The sequence below is a fragment of the Hylobates moloch genome, unplaced genomic scaffold, assembly GCF_009828535.3.
Source record: "Hylobates moloch isolate HMO894 unplaced genomic scaffold, HMol_V3 SCAFFOLD_33, whole genome shotgun sequence".
In the NCBI taxonomy this organism is placed as follows: domain Eukaryota; kingdom Metazoa; phylum Chordata; class Mammalia; order Primates; family Hylobatidae; genus Hylobates; species Hylobates moloch.
The window spans coordinates 2,211,739-2,233,257 of NW_026652308.1; the positions used below are offsets into that span (position 1 = coordinate 2,211,739).

The 21,519-nt window shown below is 42.2% G+C and overlaps 1 protein-coding gene across 2 annotated transcripts in view; it reads right to left on the minus strand.

The window, feature by feature from the left end:
- LOC116463335 (synaptic vesicle glycoprotein 2B) overlaps positions 1-21,519 on the minus strand; it is a 195,311-nt gene that overhangs the window by 18,686 nt on the left and 155,106 nt on the right. For both annotated transcript variants that reach the window (XM_032146398.2, XM_032146397.2), the window contains exons 5-9: positions 18,894-19,027; positions 17,038-17,127; positions 10,846-10,956; positions 9,896-9,984; positions 8,925-9,089 (exon numbers count right to left, since the gene is read on the minus strand). In XM_032146398.2, coding sequence (XP_032002289.1) covers positions 8,925-9,089; positions 9,896-9,984; positions 10,846-10,956; positions 17,038-17,127; positions 18,894-19,027 — 589 coding nt within the window. The remainder of the gene's footprint in view (positions 1-8,924; positions 9,090-9,895; positions 9,985-10,845; positions 10,957-17,037; positions 17,128-18,893; positions 19,028-21,519) is intronic.

The window sequence follows — 21,519 nt, forward strand, 5'->3', positions numbered from 1 at the left end:
TCAAACACTAATTTAGCCATGCCAAAATCTGGAAACAATTCAAAGATCCCTTCAACAGGTAAATGGATAAACAAAATACAGTAATACATTCAAATCATGGAATACTACTCCACAATAAAAATAAACTACTAAAAATGCAATAACATGGATAAATCCCAAATGCATTATGCTAAGTAAAAGAAAAAAATTCAAAAGGCTTCCTATTGTATAATTCCATGTAAGTAACATAAAGAAGATCATTAGCTGCCAAGGACTGGGGATGGAGAAAGGGCTGACCACAAAATGGCATGGGGAAATCCAGGAGGTAATGGAATTGTCCTGTATCTTGCTTGTGGTGGTGGTTACATGACTGCACGCATTTGTCAAAACTCACAGGGCCGTACACTAAAAGGGGTAAATTTACTGTGCATAAATTATTCCTCAATAAAAAAAGAAGTTTCAAAAAGTTTCTAAGGTAACCATAGCTAAAACAAAATCCAAACCAAGCTCAGCTACTGCCTAGATTTTCTTAACCTCCCCACATATTGTTAAAGCCTAGCAAAAGAGGTGTACACATTTTTTAGTCCCTACTGTCATACAAAACATCTGACTTGCAACCCAACATTACAAGACATACAAAGAAGCAAGAGTAAAACAACATCATATCAAGACATAATCACTTAAAAAATAATACTCAGTTGGGAGGCCAAGGCAGGCAGATCACCTGAGGTTGGGAGTTTGAGACTAGCTTGACCAACATGGAGAAACCCTGTCTCTACTAAAAATACAAAAAATTAGCCAGGCGTGGTGGTGCATGCCTGTAATCCCACTTATTCAGGAGGCTGAGGCAGAAGAATCACTTGAACCTAGGAGGCAGAGGTTGCGGTGAGCCAAGATCATGCCATTGCGCTCCAGCCTGGGCAACGAGAGCAAAACTCTGTCTCAAATAATAATAATAATAAGAAGAAGATATAATATAAATACTGGAACTATCAGGCAGGGAATTTAATATAATTGTTATTAACATATTAAAGCCTTAAAGGAAAAAATGGATTAACATGCATGAGCAGTTGAGAAATTCCAGCAAAAAGATGCAAGCTATAAGATTCAGACAGAAATGCTAGAATTGTTTTAAGTAATATAACAGATATTAAGAATGTCTTTGATGGACTCATTATTAGGCTCATCATGGCAAAAAAAAAGGATTACTGGAATCATAGATAACTCAAAAAATATTACCAAAATTGAAACATAAAGAGAAAAATAAGAGAAGAAACAGAGAAAAACATCTAACAGCTATGGGAAAATATCAAACAATCTAACATAGGTGCAATTAGAATTCAAGAAAGATAAAAGAAAGAAGAAGTATTTGGAAAGACAAAGGCAAAGGATTTTCCTAAAGTAATGAAACCAATCAAACCATAAGTTCATAAAACTTACAGAACCTCAACAGAGTAAATCCCAAGAAGAAGGAGGAGAAGGAAGATGAGGAGGTGGTGGTACACCTAAACACAGGATATTCAAATAGCTGAACATCAAATATAAAGGGAAAATCTTGAAGGGAGCAAAAGAAAAAAAAATCATGTTACATACAAAAAAATTAATAAATAAAGATAAGAATACAGCAGACTCCTCATCAGAAAGTATGCAGGCCAAAAGACAATAGGGTGAAAGCTTTAAACTTCTAACTGGAAAAAAAAAACTGTCGACCCAGATTTTATACCCAGCAAAAATATTTTCAAAATTGAAGAAGAAACAGATCTTTCAGACAAACAAATACTGAGAAAATGTATTGCCATCATAATTTCACTACCAGAAATAATAAAGGGAAGTTCCTCAGGCATAAGAAATATAATACCTATCTACATTTGAAACTTGGATGTTCACAAAGAAATGAAGATCTCTAGAAATGGTTAAATACATTCTCCTCTTTTTTTTTGGAGACAGAGTCTCACTCTGTCACCCAGGCTGGAGTGCAGTGGTGGTATCTCAGCTCACTGCAACCTTCACCTTCCAGGTTCAAGTAATTCTCGTGCCTCAGCCTCCCAAGTAGCTGGGACCACAGGCGTGCAACACCACACCTGACTAATTTTTTTTTATTTTTAGTAGAGACAAGGTTTTACCATGTTGCCCAGGCTGGTCTCGAACTCCTGAGCTCAGGCATTCTGCCCACCTTGGCCTCCCAAAGTGCTAGGATTACAGGTGTGAGCCACTGTGTCCAGCCTATTTTTCTCTTATTTTTAATCATTCTAAAAGATAGTTCACTGAGTAAAGCAAAAATAGTAGCAATATATCATGTATTTATAGCATATGTAAAAGAAGTATGTATGACAACAATCATAAAACAGGAGAGAAGAAATGAGTGTTCTGTTGTAAGGCTCTTACACTAAAAGTGAAGTAATAGAATAATACTTGAAGGCACATTATAATTAATTAAAGATGTACATTGTAAGCTCTAAGGCACCGCTAAATTTTTTACAAAGAGGAATAAGTAATAAACCAACAGTGAAGGTAAAATGGCATTATGAAAATAATCTAAAAGAGGGTGGGAGAAAAGAAAAAACAAAAAACATGCAAAACAAATAGAAAATAGCCAGCAAGATGATAGGCTGTAATTCAACCATATAAATAATTACAATAAGTATAAATGTTCTATACATACGGATTTAAAAATAAAGAGAGTCAGTTTAGGTGGAGAAAGGAAGACCTAACTATATATTAATTACAAGAAATTCACTTATTTATAAAAATATACATAGATTGAAAGCAAAAAAAATGGAAAAAGTTATACAAACACTGATCAGAAAGATGCTGGAGATTTAGATAATATCAGATAGTAAACTTAGAACAAAGACTACTATCAGGGATTAAGGGTACATTACATAATGACAAAGGTTTCAATTCACCAGTAACATATAATAATGCTTATAAATATTTATACACCTAACAACAACAAAAACAAAGTCCTAACACATTTTGATTTCTAAGGATAAATATCATACGGACTGCATCATCTGGTCATAGCACAAGTATATATAAGTGATCAATATTTAAAGGTATTTTGACACTTAAAATGCACTTCTAAATAGCTGGTGAGATGAAGACTGAATATTAATGGAAATTGTATTAGTACAAAAAAGGAGGACTTACAGATCCAACAGATTTTAAATATCCTAAGAAAATACGATGAATACTTTTATGCCGATAAATTGTAAAACTTTTAAAATATAATTTTTCAAAAGAAGAACTACCACACCTGTATATACAAATACCACTACAAAATGAATTGGTCATCTAAATGTATTGTCTCCATAGAGGGCGGGCTCACTTGGTTATAGAGGCTGGTTTTACCAAACCTTCAAAAAATTAACAATCCCTGTCTTATATAATTTCCTTTCAGGAAAAGAAAGAGAGGACATAACAATGATACCAAAGCTGAACAAGAACAGTATAAGCTAAATATACACCATATACTACTGGTGAGAGTGCGAATTAATGCAATCCCTTTGGAGTGCAATGTTTCTAGCCTTTCACCCAGCAATTCCTCTTCCGGGTACATAGCCTAGAAAAATTCTTTCCTGACAACACTTTTTGCAGCTTTATTTGTAATAGCAAGAAAAGTTTATTAACTGCTTAAATGTCCTTCAAAAGGAGAATAGATGAATACGTTATGAAATATGCATATAAAAATTTGAATTAAATGAAATTGAGTTATGTAGCTATCTCCCCCAACACAGAGTATTCTCAAAATCATAATTCTACAAAAAAAGAAGTTGCATAATTTATAATAATTATATATCTACACATGTAATATAGTATGGTTTTATCTAAATTTTGAAACATTCAAAAGACTGCTGGACAATGTTTATGATACACATGTATATGCAAAAAGTGTAAAAACATGCATGAATGTAAAGCACCAAACTTATGACAATGGTGATCATGACCTCCGGGGAGGGAGAAGAATATCATCAAAAAGAGTAATACACTGAGTAATGCTTAATCAATTTTGACATCTGAAGTAAACATAGTTTATGATTTTATAAAGCTAGGTGCTCTGAATAGGGCTGCTTATATTATTCTCTATTCTCTGCATATTTGAAATGTTTTATAATGGAAAAAAGAGAAGAAAGGAGTCAAAGAACTAGTTATTTGCAGATGATAGGATTATATAACAAGAGAAAAACAGAACTATCAGAGAGCTCAGAGACAAAGTAAACATCCAAAACTCAATAGGAGTCTTATTTATTTGCTACAACACGTGCACGTTTGACCGGGGAAAAGGAATCCAATTTTCAGCGATCAAAGTACAAACTATCCAAGAAGATGCTCCACAAGAACTATGCAGGGCCTGGAGTAAGCTACAAAACTTGGCTGAGAAATTTTATTAACTCTGAAACATGATATATACATTCTACATCCATATTATCACATTCTGATGTGGAATCCTAGGCTTAGACAGGTCACAGATTTGCCTAGGATGGCTCAGCTTGTTATTAAACAATCAAAGCTAGAACCCAGCCTTGGCAACTTTCTGGGATTCAAGAAACCAGAAGCTGCATTGACCTGGCCCACCACTGGCATCTTCGAGGAGCTTTACTCTACTGAAATTTAGTCCCACTGCGGTTGAAGAATATTCTTATTTAGACCCAGGCGTGGTGGCTCATGACTGTAATCCCAACACTTTGGGAGGCCAAGGGGAGCAGATCACTTGAGGTCAGGAGTTCGAGACCAGCCTGGCAAACATGGCAAAACCCCATCTCTACTAAAAGTACAAATATTAGCTGGGCATGGTGGCATGCGCCTGTAATCCCAGCTACTCAGGAGGCTGACACAGGAGAATCACTTGAACCTGGGAGGCGGAGATTGTAGTGAGCCGAGATCATGCCAATGCACTTCAGACTGGGAGACAGAGTGAGACTCCATAAAAAAAAAAAAAAAAAGACGAATATGCTCATTTATTCCCCCTCCCCAAAGGAGCCTTGGCGTGTAACATTTCAGTGTGATGCGTGACAGCAACCTCTGTTCTATTGTGTGTGTGTGCTTTCTTCCTCTCTCTGCTCTTCCTGCCCCCTGCTATCCTACTGGCCTCATTTTAGAGCTAAATCTTGTGAACTTCATGTTCATTCTGAGCTATTCACCTCTGACCTTTACTAAGAACTCAAGAGAGCTTTTCTCCCATCCTTCATTGGCAAATCATCTGAGTGAGCGGTTGCACGTTCCTACCTGAGTAAGAACACAGCATCAGCTTTGAGGAAGCGCCAGGAGTAAGACATTACTTCCTGGGTCACGACCTATCACAGACAGAAATCAGGCACCTCTCCCTAATGTGAAGAAAGGTTTAAATAAGATAATGCCCTCCAGCTCCTAACCCTCACGGAAGAAAGCCCTACCAAGCAGAAATGTCTTCCCAGGAAGAGAAGGTAAGTTAGTTAATTAATTAGTTAGTTAATACATATTCTGGGTAGAAATTCCGTCCTGTTTTTAGCTAACAATAAAGGAAGCCTGGCCTGACATTTTGGCTCAGGGTTTAAAACATGAACTTATTCTTTTGCCTTTCTTGCACTTTCCAAAAACTCACAGGTTTTGAAGCAAAAGCTTCATGGGTACTCAGAGCCCCCAGATCCCCAAAAAGGCACTAGAAGGCTGCAGATGATGCTTTGGGAGCAGACCAAAACTAACCTTGGCACTTTTGTTTCTTCTTGGGGGCAAAGGGATTGGTTTTACTGCAGGATAAAACTGAGGTTTCAATAGAATTGCCTTTGTCAACAACGTCCATGGGTGAAGTCTAAAGCCCTGTTTACACAAAATAATTTTCCACCATGTGTGATACTCAATAAAATAATTTCCATCGAAACCTTAAATCAGCCAAGCATGAATAAAGTCAAAGGAGGAATACTGGTAAGGATAGGAGAAATGCCCCCACGGAAGCTAAAGAACACGCGCGTATCCATGGAGGCGCTCAGAAGAGGGTTGGGGTTTTCAAAGATGAGGTGTTTTCCAGCTTACGACCAGCAGATGGCAGCATAACTCAAGAAAAGAAGCCAGGCTCCTTTCATTCCTTAGATCACTTTCAAAGGTTCCTAATCAGTCAAGGAGAAAAATACCCTTTTTATTCAAACAAGTTGCTGGAGAGGGAGTGGGGAAATTATGGGCTTCAAATAATAGTGGGTATCGGTTTAGTGTCTGTTGGTTAAAAAACATATACCATGTGACGAAAGTTACAATGAACTAACTCATTACAGCTTTTGAAGAAATTTCTGTTTTCACAATCATACAAAAGCATCTATGTACATTTGAAGCATAGAAACATGGTAGAAAATGTGTGAAGACAATCCACTCCCAGATAATCCTTGGCACACCTATACATTCCCAGACCTTGGCTGCTATAGTTACCATTATCATTTTCATTGTCACTCCTATCAATATTATTATTCATATCACAATGATGTGTCTGCTAAACATTGGGAGCTTCAGAAATGAGGTCTCCTTAAAAGCATTCATCTCTGCAGGGAATGGTGTCACCCCGTTGGCGGGGGAGGGCGGCATCTAGTCATCCATAATGTCCCTCAGGGGGTCCTGAATCCACAAGAATCATTACCCATCATCCACAGGATTCACCATCCACAACATCGTCCACAGGACTCACCATCCACCCATCATCCACAGGACTCACCATCCGCCCATCATCCACAGGACTCACCGTCCGCCCATCATCCACAGGATTCACCGTCCGCCCATCATCCACAGGATTCAACACTGCTTTCTTCAGCCCCCATTTCCTCCTCACTCCCACCCAGCAGTTTGCTGAAAGTCTGGAGAAGCTGGGCAAAGTTAAAATGACAGAGTGGATCAAAAGTCTCCACTTTCTGCCTAGCTAAGTGTCAGAACTGCAAAACCTGCTTGTTACAAATCACAAGGACTCTGTGTTGTATTGACTTTAATGCAGAAAGTATCATGTAAAACAGCGCCTCTGTAGGAATGAAGACTTTCCCAGTGAGAAAATATTTGTAGTTGTCAAGAGTACAAGATGTGGAGTCCAAATGCATGGGTTGGGAGATAGATATTTCTATGTATATTAGCTGTGTGATCTTGAGCAAGATACTTAACCTCCCTAAGCTTCTGTTTCCCCATTTGCAAAAGAGCAAGCATATTTCTTGTTCCCTGGAGTTGTGAGATAATCTACATAAGGCACTTAAGGTAGCACCTGGCACACAACAATGCTCATTAACGTTGGCTGCTATCGTGACTATCACTGGCATTATTATCATTGTCACTGCTACTGTTAGTGTTACTTGTATCAAAATAATGTATCACTAAACACTGGGAACTTCAGAAATAAGGTCTCCTTTAGGGAATTCATCTCTGCAGGGAACAGTGTCACCCCATAGGTGACATCTAGTCATAATGTCCCTTAGTTTTCAATATTTCCAAAGTATCCTAATAAAGCAAGGGTGACCTTTCTTCCTTGGCAACGTCAACACAAGACCTCCTGACATAGTAAAGAGTTCAGACAATGAAACATCTTGGGGGAACTGCCTTCCACCACCACGAGCATTGGAGCCACCATCCCTGGGGTGGTCACTCTGGGCAGAGGATAATGACTCTGAATTGTCTGCAGGGGAGGTATGGATGCATGGGTATATGAGTATGGAGATGTCTGCGACTGGGCTTCAGCATTTTAAAAATTCTGAAAATCTGAACCCATGTCAATGATACTTGGTCCTAAACCTTCCTTCTCAAAGGTCTGATATTGGTAGAAATAATATTCTCCTTTTTATTGCACACTTTCTCACCTTAAATAACAGGGAGGCTTTGCTAAAGTCTAGCCTGTAAGAATATAGAATAAACTGAAAGAGGAATCCTTCCTGGGCTTCACCCAGCCATTCCTTTCCTAAAGTGGCCAGGAGTCACTACACATAGGGACTTTACTGAGACACCAGATGCAAATGTGGGTGCAGACGGGGGAGATAGAACATTCACCGGAGGTGAGAATTTGTGGTGTTAATTTTGTATTGAAGTGGTAAATCTGGGGCAGTTAATGTGCCTGACATTGAACTATCTGGGCCATGGTATTTCAGGTGCCGCTGTATAGCCCATGGCCACCCATTTACTTACCATTCACAACCTGATGAGCTTGCTAAGTACAGTTCAAGAAGGGACACAGCAGAGGGGTAAATGCTCAGTTTAGTGAATAATGTGGCCTTGGGTAAGCGTGACTAAGGTCCTGCCCTGATCCATCTTGAGGGTTTCAGGGGACAGTTTCAAAGAGGCATTCTTAAAGCACAGCAGGGTGGATGGCCCATCTCATTTTCCTAAAGCACAGCAGGGGGGATGGCCCATCTCATTTGTCCCAGGACCAGAAGGAGGAGTAAAATAGATTGAGGAAGCAGCCCCACAAAGATGTGAACAGGACTTTTCTAATCCTCCACTGATTTTTTTTCCTCTCAAAAACACTCCTAGCTGACTGTGGACCATACTGACCAACCCTCCAAAGTAATATTAGGTGAAAGAATAACAACAGGGCTTTATTAGTCCTGGCATGGAAAAGCTTCTAGGGTCAAAGTAAAAGCTCAACACCCAGGCTTTGGACTAGTTCAGGAATCTTAGCAGTAAGAGCCCTAGGCCCTTTATCTGGACAGCCACTCTTAATGGGACATCACTTGGAAAAATGGCCCAACTGACCGTCCTCAGTCAAACGTCTCCATCCTTGCATGAAATAGCTCTCGCCAGGAGATTAGGGTGTCGGGAGCCAGCACAATACAGACACAGCCACTAGGGGAGATATGGAGTCTCTGGCAGCCATGACAAGTTGTGATGATGACACCAGCATTGGCGCTCATTCCTGGCCATATTTGATTCTTATCTTCCCTCCGGCTCCCTCCCGAGAACAGTCCCCACGACGGTCACCCTGATGTGAGGGAAGCCCGTGCTCACTCACTTACTTATCATTCACTAGTTTCCCATGTTGGTGGATCTGATTTTCCATCGTGAAGTTGATTGTGGCGCCATACACATGCTCACCAAAAAATACCTTCATTTTAGACTTGTATTCTTCATCTTGAAAATAGCGTATCATATCAGGAAACCAAACTGTCAGTCCATAGTAACTGGAGTGGAGAAGGCAGAAGGTTGGAACAACAACAGGATTAATTCTTTCATGATCAGGGTCTACATTCTTGACTTGATGTACATCAAACTCATTGAAAATACATTAATTTGGATCATTATTAGAAAATCTGACAATATAAATCCTCATATTAATAAATACAAGGGGAAAAATATGACCACCTCCATAAATGCTGAAAAGGCATTGATTTAAGAGAAATTTTTTCCTGATACAAACACCAGTAGATTAGGGGTTGAGGGACACCTCCTTAACACATAAAATATACATGTTTCAGCCAGAATCTTAGTGAATAGGGAAACACTAAAGACGTCCCCACTGGCTGGATGTGATGGCTCACGCCTCTAATCCCAGCACTTTGGGAAGCCGAGGAAGGCAGATTACATGAAGTCAGGAGTTCTAGACCATCCTGGCCAACATGACAAAACCCCATCTCCATTAAAAATACAAAAATTATCCAGGTGTGGTGGCATACACCTGTAGTCCCGGCAACTGGGGAGGCTGAGGCAGGAGAATAGCTTGAACCCAGGAGGCAGAGGCTGCTGTGAGCCAAGATCATGCCACTGCACTCCAGCCTGGGCACAGAGCGAGACTCTGTCTCAGAAAAACAAAAAAAAACAAACAAAAGTTTCTTCTTTGTAGAAGCCACTAGCATTGGTTCTCTGTTACTTGCAACCAAAGCATCCTACCTGATACAAATTCTAAGTCAGAACTCACTGTAATCCTCAATGTGTAAAGGAGGCAACTGAGGCACAGGGAATTATGAAATTTAAGTAAGACAGAACTTACCTTAATGCCATGGCAAACCAAACCACAGCCAGAATCAGTGTATTCATTCTGTAGGGCCCCATCACACAGTACAGGGCATTATCCCAGACCTACAACCCATACCAGAGAAGGATTGTTAAAGAAAGCAATGTGTGACTTTGTTTCTCCCACAAAGAGCTCATTACTCAGATTTTCTAATAAGTTGCCTAGGAACCCATGGAGAGAATGGGTACCCCACTATCTCCTAGAGGCAGCAAAGCTGTCCAAATAACAAGGAAAGCCTCTTCTCTTCTTACTGGCTGGCCTCATACCCTAATAGTCCAACAGGATTTTCCCCGGAAGCACAATATTCCATGAATGTCACTGAAAGCACACTGAGTTAGGACTTCAAGGCACTGAGTAACCTTGACTACTGAGTTCTATGCCCTGCCTGTGTGCAAGGGGGATATCGCAAACATTTATTGACAATACACCGCGAAGACCATCCAGTCTCAACAGACTCTGGCTGGCCGGCTGCCTCAGTGCTCAATAGCTGACTGGCTCCCTACCTGGATGAGCCAGTGCTCCAGAGAAATGGCCTTGCCCATTGAGAAAAATATTTCTTGGAAATCAAGAAGAAGCCTCAAGGGGTCATTTATTTTACTCACTTCTTCCTCCCCATGGATTATTTTAAAATTTGCTAGAGAGAATAATGTTTATTCAGACTAGACATTTTACCTCCAATCAAAATCCCCACCTTGGGAAGGAAGAACAAAGAAAAGAAACTAAGATTTAGAGAGTTTTCAGCTCCAGGGCACACAACAAGCTAGAGGCAGACGTGGGCTGGAGCCCACACGCCCCCCTCCAGGGTTGCTTCCTCTCCATCCGCTGGCCCAGGTTGGTGGGGATGTTCAGGAGCCACATTTTTCATCCACTGAGGTTAGAGACCCCCACAGAGCCACATTCTCATCCAAAGTGAGTTCCAAACACACCTGCTTGAAAATGGTCTTAAATCGGACCAGCCAGCGCTGGTACCAGGTTCCTGTTGAACTTTGGATCTCAATGAATTCATCCATTTGCTTGGGAGTTTTGATGTTGGAAACCTGAAAAGTAAAAATAGGATATAGAGAATTTGAACCCCCCTTTGTGTCAGAGTTTTCAATGTGTAGTTTAATGTAACTATTTAAACTGATTTAGGACTAGAGGAGTCTTCAATTTCTCAAAGAGCATAATCAAAAAAAAAAATTCAAAAACAGTTTCCATCACCTCCTCCAATAAACTTTTCATCTAGGGATAAAGATGAGTCATAGAGTGTCTCCATCTCTTTCTTCAGCCAAAGGACTGAGGATATGAGGAGACAACAGAAGGGAAATACAGATGCGACTGGACAATCCGCCGGGAGAAAGCAGTCCCTGGAAAGCGGACAACGGACTCATCATTTCCCGAGCGCTAGGTCTAAGACAGCTTGGCTATTCTTTTTTAAACCCTAAAAACAGTGTTTGTTTGTTTTTCTTTTTGTTTTGTTTTTGAGACAGAGTCTCGCTCTGTCACCAGGCTGGAGTGCAGTGGCACGATCTCAGCTCACTGCAACCTCCGCCTCCTGGGTTCAAAACATTCTCCTGCCTCAGCCTCCCGAGTAGCTGGGACTACAGGCCTGCACCATCACGCCCAGCTAATTTTTTTGTATTTTTTAGTAGAGACAGGGTTTCACCATGTTGACCAGGATGGTCTCGATCTCCTGGCCTCGTGATCCACCCGCCTTGGCCTCCCACAGTGCTGGGATTACAGGCGTGAGCCACTGGGCCCAGCCAAAACAGTGGTTCTTAAGCTTTTGGGAGGGCCAGGCACCCATTTGAGAATCTGCTAAAGGCATAGGCTCTCTTTCCAAAACTGTCAAGGACATGACCACACTGTGAGCCTCCTGGACTCATCTTGCCACTCCCAGCTCTGCAGCCTTTGAAAATGATCTTCCACCTGAGGTCAGACAGGGAAGCTTCAGAACTAACACAGCGGAGGTCAGACAGGGAAGCTTCAGAACTAACACAGCAGAGGTCAGACAGGCAAGCTTCAGAACTAACCCAGCAGGCTCTGGGTCAAAATGTCAATTTTGCCTTTCTTTGCTCTTTGGGGAAAATAACACTGTCTTCCTTTGGGATTAGGGAGTGAGCGTGTTGACAACTTCAAGCACAATTACTCACTCTAATTTACGATTCATTAGAACAATTGTCTATGATTCAGTCTAAATTAGAATATGGCCTGTGTTACCCCAGCCCTGCAGATCGTGGGTTCTCAGCCGAATGCTTCAACTCCTTCTCCTTGCAAAGGTTTCACTCCGAGTTTGTGAGGCAGCCAAGGGCAGGGCTGGTAAAACCTAGAGCTCACAGCATGGGCACCAACTAAGAGTCTGACTGCCCTAAGCTCTCCCTCCAGGCCACTGAATACATCTATGAGCAAGTCTGCTGATGGGGCACGCATAGGAGTTAAACAAGTAACGCCATCAAGCTGGGCTGAGTACCCGCCCCTGACTGCCAACCACAGGCCGGCTCTCTAAGGTCAGTTACCACTTTCTGGTTGTCTCTCTTTTTTCATTTCTTTTTCTGGCCCATCCAGCCATTTACTTCTACACCATTAATATAATCATCGAGTCAGTATAGAATACTGAGCCCATAACCTTTTTAAGTCCTTCTTCCTGTTGGGTTAAAACTAAAAGCAGACGTTATGCCTCAGAGCCTAGTAACTGGCATGCATGCTGGGATAAGACCAACCCCAACGTTTTATCACTCTCCGCACGTTGATTTCTGCCTGCACTTCCTTCCTCCGGGTGCACCTCCCACCCCGAAAATGAGGGACTCTGATTCTGTTGTAAAAAGTTTTTGTGTCTGAAAATTGGCATTTTTATTGATTTCCTGGCTAAGATCTCATTCTTCAGCATTAGGCGGTTATATCTGTTAAAATAACTAAACGGGAAGCCACTCAACAGAGGTGGCTCTAATGCCCTGGGTTCCCACATCATCAAGCAGAAACCTAACTCGGAATTTTAAAGAAAATGAAACAAGCTCAGCCAATCCCAGTTGGCTGAGTGGGCACTGGCTATATTATCTTGAACTTCCCACTGGAATAATCCAAATGAGGCAATCGCTCAAACTCTAACCCAGCAAATACTTTCTCTGCTCTGCCTCCATGTTCGACCTATAAAAGCCTCTCCCTCGTGCTGCTTAGGTAAAGCCCCGACCCACTTCCAGTGTGAGCTACCTGACTGATGAATCACTGTCTCCATAAATAAACTCTCTAAAATTTTAATGTGCCAGAGTTTCTCTTTTAACACAGTAGAATGCATCGTTAGGAGAGAATGTGGGATCGCTTCTCCAAAAGAGGGGTTCCCAGTGGGGCAAGCCTGTTTGGATGGTGTAGAAGGGGTCCTTCCAGAAGCAACAGTTAGGAAACGGTGGCTGAACACCACTGCGTGGAATCTTCTGTACGAGACGCCCTAGAGTAAGATGCAAGTGGGGAGGAGCTGACAGTGTGCCTGGGACAGGCAAGGGCAGACAGGCAGAACAGGGTGGGGAGGAATTATCCAGCAGGACTGCTCCTGGGACAGTCTGTGTGCATTTGAAATAAATCTGTTAATAACGGCTCGAGGCACGGGGAAATCCCGGAAAGACACTCTCAGATTGAAAACACTAGTAACCTACTATGCATAAACAAGGAGAAACTGTTTTATTCCAAAGGGAGAAGAATAGAGAGAAGGCAGAGGAAAGGATGTGGAGAGACTGAAAGGGAGGAGGGGCAGGGAGAAAGGAAGGAGAAGGCTGCACTCTGCGATGTAATTCCTCTGTTCACAAATGTTCGGGAAGCCCATTCAACCCAAACGCTTGGTATGAGTGATGTCTGTGTCTGTGTGTCTGTCTTAGTGTGTGTCTGTGCATGTGGGTCTGTGTGTGTGTGTGTCTGTGTGTGCCTGTGTCTGTGTGTTTGTCTTAATGTGCGTCTGTGTGTTTCTGTGTTTGTGTTCCTGTGTCTGTGTGTCTCTGTGTCTGTGTGTCTGTCTTAATATGTGTTTGTGTCTGTGTGTCTCTGTGTCTGTGTGTCTGTCTTAATATGTGTCTGTGTGTCTCTGTGTCTGTGTGTCTGTCTTAATGTGTGTCTGTGTGTCTCTGAGTCTACATGTCTGTTTTAATGTGTATCTGTGTGTGTGTCCCTGTGCGTCCATATGTTCCTGTGTCTGTGTGTCTGTCTTAATGTGTGTCTGTGTGTTTCTGTGTTTGTGTTCCTGTGTCTGTGTGTCTCTGCATCTGTGTGTCTGTCTTAATGTGCCTGTGTGTCTGTCTTCATGTGTGTCTGTGTGTGTCCGTGTGTTCCTGTGTCTGTGTGGCTGTGTTCATGTGTGTCCGTGTGTTCCTGCGTCTGTGTCTCTGTGTCTGTGTGTCTGTGTTCATGTGTGTCCATGAGTTCCAGTGTCTGTGTGTCTCTGTGTGTGTGCCTATGTCTATGTGTGTCTCCGTGTCTTTGTGTATGTGCTTGTGTGTGTCTGTGATTCAGGCCAGGTTGATGTAGTGCAAAAACCAATCCAGCCAATGTGGAGTCAGAGACTGGAGGCAGACACAGAAGACCGTGGAAACATCTTCCAGAAATAAGCAGGAGCTCAGAGAGAAACTTGGACTTCCTCTGGCCATGGAATGAGGCAGGAGGGGCAGGGTGGCAGGACTGAGCCAAGTACACCCAGAAACCTCACCAATGTGTGGCTTCCACACCTGCAGCACAACGGGAGCACTACAGGCCATCACAGAGTCGGCGGGGATGGAGGAATGGGAGAATCATTGTGACCCTTAACATCTTTCATTTGGAGCATTTCTATTCATTATGCTTCTTAATAAATGTTTGCAGTACATGTTCTCACTTATAAGTGGGAGCTAAATGATGAGAACTTATGAACACAAAGAAGGGAACAACCAATACTGGGGTCTATTTGGGAGTGGAGGGTGGGAGGAGGGAGGGGGCAGAAAAGATAACTATTGGGTGCTGGGCTTAATACCTGGGTGACAAAATATCTGTACAACAAACCCCTGTGACACACGTTCACCCACATAACAAACCTGCCACGTACCCTTGAACCTAAAATAGAAGTTTAAAAAAAAAAATGCAGGAAAAGCATTGGTCCCATATTTCAGATATTTTAGAAGCATCAGAATTGAGAAAATATCCCATTGAGGAATTTTCCATAAAATTTATAACTTGAGCTAATTTATGAAAAAATGTCATAATAATTTAAATAATGGTTAACGTCTGTGTAGCACTTACTCCAAGCCAGGCACTGGTTTTTTTGTTTGTTTGTTGCTGTTGTTGTTTTACTTAATCCTTACAATAGCCACATATATAGATATAATTATCCCTTTTTTCTCCATGAGAAAAATGAGGCACAGAGAGTACCTTGCCTAAGGCCACACAGCTGGGTCACAGAAAGTGTCAAAACTGGGATTTGATACTTTGGATGCAGGTGCTTAGCCACCGTGTGATCCCTCCTGAAAAGCAGACGTTTGAAGCAACAGGTTAACAAGGGTAAATGGTTTACTCGAGACTGAAATTATGGAAGCTAAAAAATCAAAAGCAGTGAATCAAAGTTAGGTAGGAGTTACTCCAGGAAGGTTTCCTTGAGAAAATGGATTTGCAGTAGGGGAAGTTACAAAAACAGGTGCACAAAGACGCCTATAGCCTCCTGGTTTGCCAGATCATGGCAGGCAGGAAGACAGCATCTCTGTAACTATCAGGCCATCGTCATAGAAATTACCATTTACCATTTTGTTTTGTTAATTTGTTTTGTTTTGTTTGCTTTTAAAACTGGCAAGAAACAAAATTCAGACTAACAGCCAGTGATGGTAAGGATGTAAAGAAATGGGTCCCCTATTGCCTGTGGCATTGTCGATTGGTACAACCCAGTTGAAATGTATTATGATTTGGCAGTGTATCTCAAGAGCTATATAAATATCCAAGCTCTCTGAGCCAGCACTTTTATTTCTAGGAGTTTACTCCTAGAAATAAAACAATCCTAGAACATGAAGGGGAAGGAACTATGTGCACAAGAAGGTTCATTGCACTAATATTTACAGGAATAAGGTAGTAAAACTGGATAAATAAGCTTCTAACATTAGAGATATGTTAGGAAAACTGTGTTAATGTTTGTAACATTACTGTTTATTAAAATGATGATTATGAATACCAGGAGACAACATATAAAATGATAATGAGTGCTATACTGTTAAATAACATGTACACATAAATATACATACATATGCTTATCCCCAGAGAAATCTGTTTATTTCTGTTATCATTTTTTTTCAGACACAGTCCTGCTCTGTTGCCCAGGCTGGAGTGCAGTGGCACCATCTCAGCTCACTGCAACCTCTGCATCCTGGGTTCAAGCAATTCTCATGCCTCAGCCTCCTGAGCAGCTGGGATTATAGGCACATGCCACCATGCCCAGCTAATTTTTTTGTATTTTTAGTGGAGACGGGGTTTTGCCATGTTGGGCAGGCTGGTCTTGAACCCCTGACTTCAAGTGATCTGCCAGCCTTGGTCTCTGATATGGCGTGGCTCTGCGTTCTCACACAAATCTCATCTTGAATTGTACTCCCATAATTCCCACATGTTGTGGGAGGGACATGATGGGAGATAATTTTAATCATGGGGGCGGTTCCCCCATACTGTTCTCATGGTAGTGAGTAAGTCTCACGAGATCTGATGGGTTTATCAGGGGTTTCCGCTTTTGCAAATTCCTCATTTTCTCTTGCCGCCACCATGTAAGAAGTGCCTTTCACCTCCCACCATGATTCTGAGGCCTCCCCAGCCATACCGAACTGTAAGTCCAATTCAACTTCTTTTTCTTCCCAGTCTCGGGTATGTCTTTATCAGCAGCATGAAATGGTCTAATACAGCCTTCCAAAGTGCTGGGATTACAGGCATAAGCCACCATGCCTGGCACCATTTTTAAAAACAACTGGCAACCTAAGAAAAAACCTCAAAGGATATCCATCAAAATGCAAAGAATAATTATTATAAAGTAACAGCAATATCAGAGTCTTTGTTCTCCTTTTGACAAATTTTCTGTTATGTGCTTAAATTACTTTTTAGCAAACCAAAGCAGTGAAGAGGAGAACCCCCTTCTTATTGGCAGGCAACCCCACACTCACCGTGAACACTTTCTCTGGGGTCCCCTTAGCTCTCATGTTGGTGTCATGGACTTGCTTGAGAATCATCCAGGCTTCATCATGTTTGCCCATCTGGTGAAACCAAGGAAAGACACAGGAAAAACTCATTGCTGACTCTGCCTTCTGTTCATTAGGGGTGGAAAATCCTACAAACTCAATGGGAATGTTGATATGAGCATTCCTATCAGGTCTGAGGCAATTGCACATGGACTCATTACCATCTAGGACCTGTGAAAGACCAGGACGAGCTTCCATCCCCAGCCATTCTCACAAGGATAATAAGATTGTGCTTTCAAGGTGTAAATGCTACGTAGTATTATCATTATACACTCTGAGTAACTAATCACAGTTATAAGGTTGAATGGACTGTGGTGTGGGAAGCACATTCATCACTGATGAGATAAGGCAAAGAATGTGTTACAGGTTGAATTGTGTCCCCCCAAAAAAGATATGGTGAAGTGCTAATCCCCAGTACCACAGAGAGTGACTTTATTTGGAAATAGCGTTGTGGCAGGTGCAATTAGCTAAATTAAGATTATGACATTCTGGAGTAGGTGGAGCCTTGATTCGATATAACTGCTGCCCTTATAGGAAGACATCCATATGGAGACACAGAGGCATCAGGGAGGACGCCATGTGATGATGAAGGCCACGACTGGAGTGATGCAGCTGCAAGCCAAGGAATGGTCCAAATTGCCACAAACCACCAGAATCTGGAAGAGGCAAGGAAGGAGTCTCCTCTACAGTTTTGTGAGGGAGCGTGACCTTGCTGGTGCTCTGATTTGGGACTTCTAGCCTCTGAAACTGTGAGACAAATTTGTCTTTTTAAGTCACTCAGTTTGTGGCATTTTGCTACAGCAGCCCTAGGACACTCACATCTGACCAAGGGTGCAAAACTCCCTGTTGCATCTGCCTCCTGATCAAAAGGGGTGAACACGGACATTCGACATGGGGGATCACTTTGCAGATGGCTTAGGAAGGAGGCAGATAAGTGGACTCTGCAGATTGGGGCTGGAAGAGCCTCAAGGTCCTGTTGCCCCTCGGCCTGCTCCTGTACTGTCTGACTTCTGCAAGCAGGAGGTTCCCCTGCTGTTGGAAGGCTCATGGGACTCATCTCTCAGGACACAGATGCAGCTGTCTGGTGGCTGGGGACCCTGTGTAGCTAAGAGACCTGAAGGGCTTAGGAGCAGCAACAAGCTGTACCATAGCTGTCAGTGCCAAACACGGAAAAACAGCAGCTCTAAAGAGCTTCCTTTATTTATTTATTTATTTACTTATTTTTATTTTTATTTTTTTGAGACAAGGTGTCTCTTTGTTGCCCAGACTGGAGTGCAGTGACACAACCATGGCTGTCTCCAGCCTTGATCTCTGGGGCCCAAGCAGTCCTCCCACCTCTGCCTCCCAAGTAGATGGGACCACAGGCATGCATGCACCAAATCGCTCAACTAATTTTTTTTTTTATTTTTGTAGAGATGAGGTCTCCCTGTGTAGCCCAGGCTAAAAAACTTCCTAATCAGGACCTTGGGGGACAGTGGGTGCCGTGAGGCAGCTCAGGAGCTGCCCTTCCACCACTGCACAGCCTTGGGAAAGAGCTCCTGCTCTGGGGTCCACAAGCTCTTGAACCATCCAGCATTTGCAGTCCGTGAATCCATGACCTGCCACCAACACAGCAGGCAGGGTGCCAGATTTAATGATGAGTGAGGTCAGCCGACCCCGGGGGGGAATTTGCAACACATAAGCAGCAGAGGATGTGGGACTAGGGGCTGAGAGAAGGAAGCGAGGCTGCATTCCTGTGGCTGTTCTGTCGCTCTCACCCTGGTGGAAACGCACTGACTCACCTCTAGCAGAAACCTTGGGCTCTCTGGCATGAACTTCAGGGCCACCATGGACACGGTGCAGGGCAGAGCACAGACGATGACAAACACTCTCCAGCTATGGAAGTGGTAATTGGTCCCCATGCTGAAGCCCCAGCCTGCAAAGGAGCAGTCAGTCAAAGGATTTCTGGGACATGATCTTTTCCTCTACAGAAGAGTGACTCTGAAGCCCTGGCTCACAAACTTCAGGGCACAAGAGAGTCACCCGGGGAGGCGGTTAAAATGCAGACTCCTCAGCTGTGCCTCCGAAGCTTCTGAGTCATAAGACTGGGATAGGAGCTGCATCTTGACAAATCTGCAAAATGATATTTCTCACATTGCAAATTTGTCAGAATCTGCATTCTGACAAATCCCCAGGTCCAGGCCCGGCCTGACATTTACAGAGCCTTGGATAAGAGTACAAACAGAAGCAATAGCCCATATCTCTATAGAATCATTATATTTTAAGACGGCAAATTGTTAAATGAAACATATTCTATTTGCCTGCCTTGACAAGCAACAAGCTAGAAGTCTAGGCCCAGAATGTACACCCACATATGCCACATCCCCTTTTCAATCGCCCACCCCCTCCTTCCAAATGAGGGACCTCATGCAGACATGCGTGGACACACCACTGTGATGAGAATGGGCACTCTTGTCTTGATTTCTTGAGTCTATGGGAATTCCTGGGTCCTGAGCACCCAGAGCATAATCTGGATGAAGATGGGGATGGGGGTCATGGCCTCAGAGATGCCTTGCCTTATGGGAAGGGGTGCAGCCAGAGGAAGGCCAGAGCAGGGCCTCATATGGCCCAGGGCTTCTATTGGAGATCCCTCTTTCCAACGTCAAAGGGCAATGCCAGCTCCAGGTGATCCAGTGCAAAGGGTTCAGGACCACATTTTGAAAAACACTGTAAGTTGTTATACGACTACACACATTTTTTAAATGAGAGACGGAACTTCTACGTTCAAATGCATCCCATCATCATTGAAATGGGAAGATAACTAGCTCCTATTCAATCATCATTATTCAAAGCATCGCTAAAACCCATATTCAGAAATTACATTCAAGCATTGTTTTGAATAGTCTCATGGGTAGCAAACTTTCCTCTTTTAAGTAATAAAGTGGAAAGAGCCTAGACTTTTGCAGTCACAGAGATCAGAGTTCAAATTCTGGTCTGATCCCATCAAATTGCATTGGTGGGTTTTCGCAGCTGTAGAATACAGGTAATGATACCTCCACGGATTTGCTATATGTGAACGCTCCTAGCAACCCATCATACTTCACCTGCTTTGAGAGTACATTTGATTTTTTTTTAGAAATAGCTCCATGACATTTAGTGCCAAGGATGTTGAATAAAATAGATAAATATCAGCAAAGATCGGCAAAAGAATTTTAAAAAAATAGAACCGAGGTTATAAAATAGACTGGTTTTCTCATGCCATAAAGTATTTCTGAAGACAATTCAAATGGTATTTGTGAAAGACAAGACTACGTAACTAAACATATCAATTTATAAAGTTTAGAGGGCAATAGTTATTTGGATATAAAACTTCTATTTCATTTACTTAGAAATATAACATATGGCCAACTCCAGTGGCAAACAGCTTGCCTTGAATTTTTATTACTCCCCGTTGTGGTTCAACTTGTTCTACTCACAGCAGACTCCTAACCAATTACCTGCTGTTCCTGCAGACATTTTCTACTCTATTTGTACAATTAAAAGACTAGGTAGAGGGAATCCCGGTGTGGAAATGTGGGACTGTGGTCCCTTGGACACCTTTGGCCACAGCAACTGAACACAAACCTCATCCAATACACTCAATCAGAATCAAATCTCTTTTTGCCCAGCTTGGTCTCTTATCATCTCACTGAGGTTTGTTCATTCATTTTAATTTTAATTAAAAAGCCTTTCCTTTCTCCTGGGAGTAACACTAGAAAGAGGAAGATAAAAACCATAGCAATATCTACACATTCTCAGCTCACATGCAAAAACAATTCTGGCATCATTAGAAGTAAAGGTGATCAAAACCACACAGCAGTCAAACTCAGATGGATAACCAGGGAAGAGGGGCAGAAGCAGTTATGTTTATAAAGTATTCTGCTTCAAAAAGATCTTTTTTTTTTTGGATTGCAAAAATTTATTAAAATTGGAGACATTGTTTTAATCTTCTTGTGCCATGAGACTCCATCAGGCGGTCTACAAAGAGCATTAGGAGGCTGAGGATCACTTGGGCCCAGAAGTTTGAGGCTGTAGTAAGCTTCAAAGGCCACTGCACTCCAGCTTGGGTGAGGCAAGACCCTTTCAAGCAGTAAGCTGCATGCTTGCTTGTTGTGGTCAATTAAAAACCCTAGTTTAGGATAACAGGTCTGCCTGTTTGAAGATGAAAAATAATACCCATTTAAAATTTGCCCTACTCGATTTCCTTCTCAGTCACATTTTTCTTTATGATAAGATGCAGAAATTATGCAAAATCCATTATTCCCTCATGCCTCTATGGCTTTTATGGTGATTTCAGTAATCTGCATTTATCACATTCATTAGGCACATCTTCAGGGCCCTAAATTAAATAAAATTAAATGGCAAACTACTTCCAAATATTTGGAACAA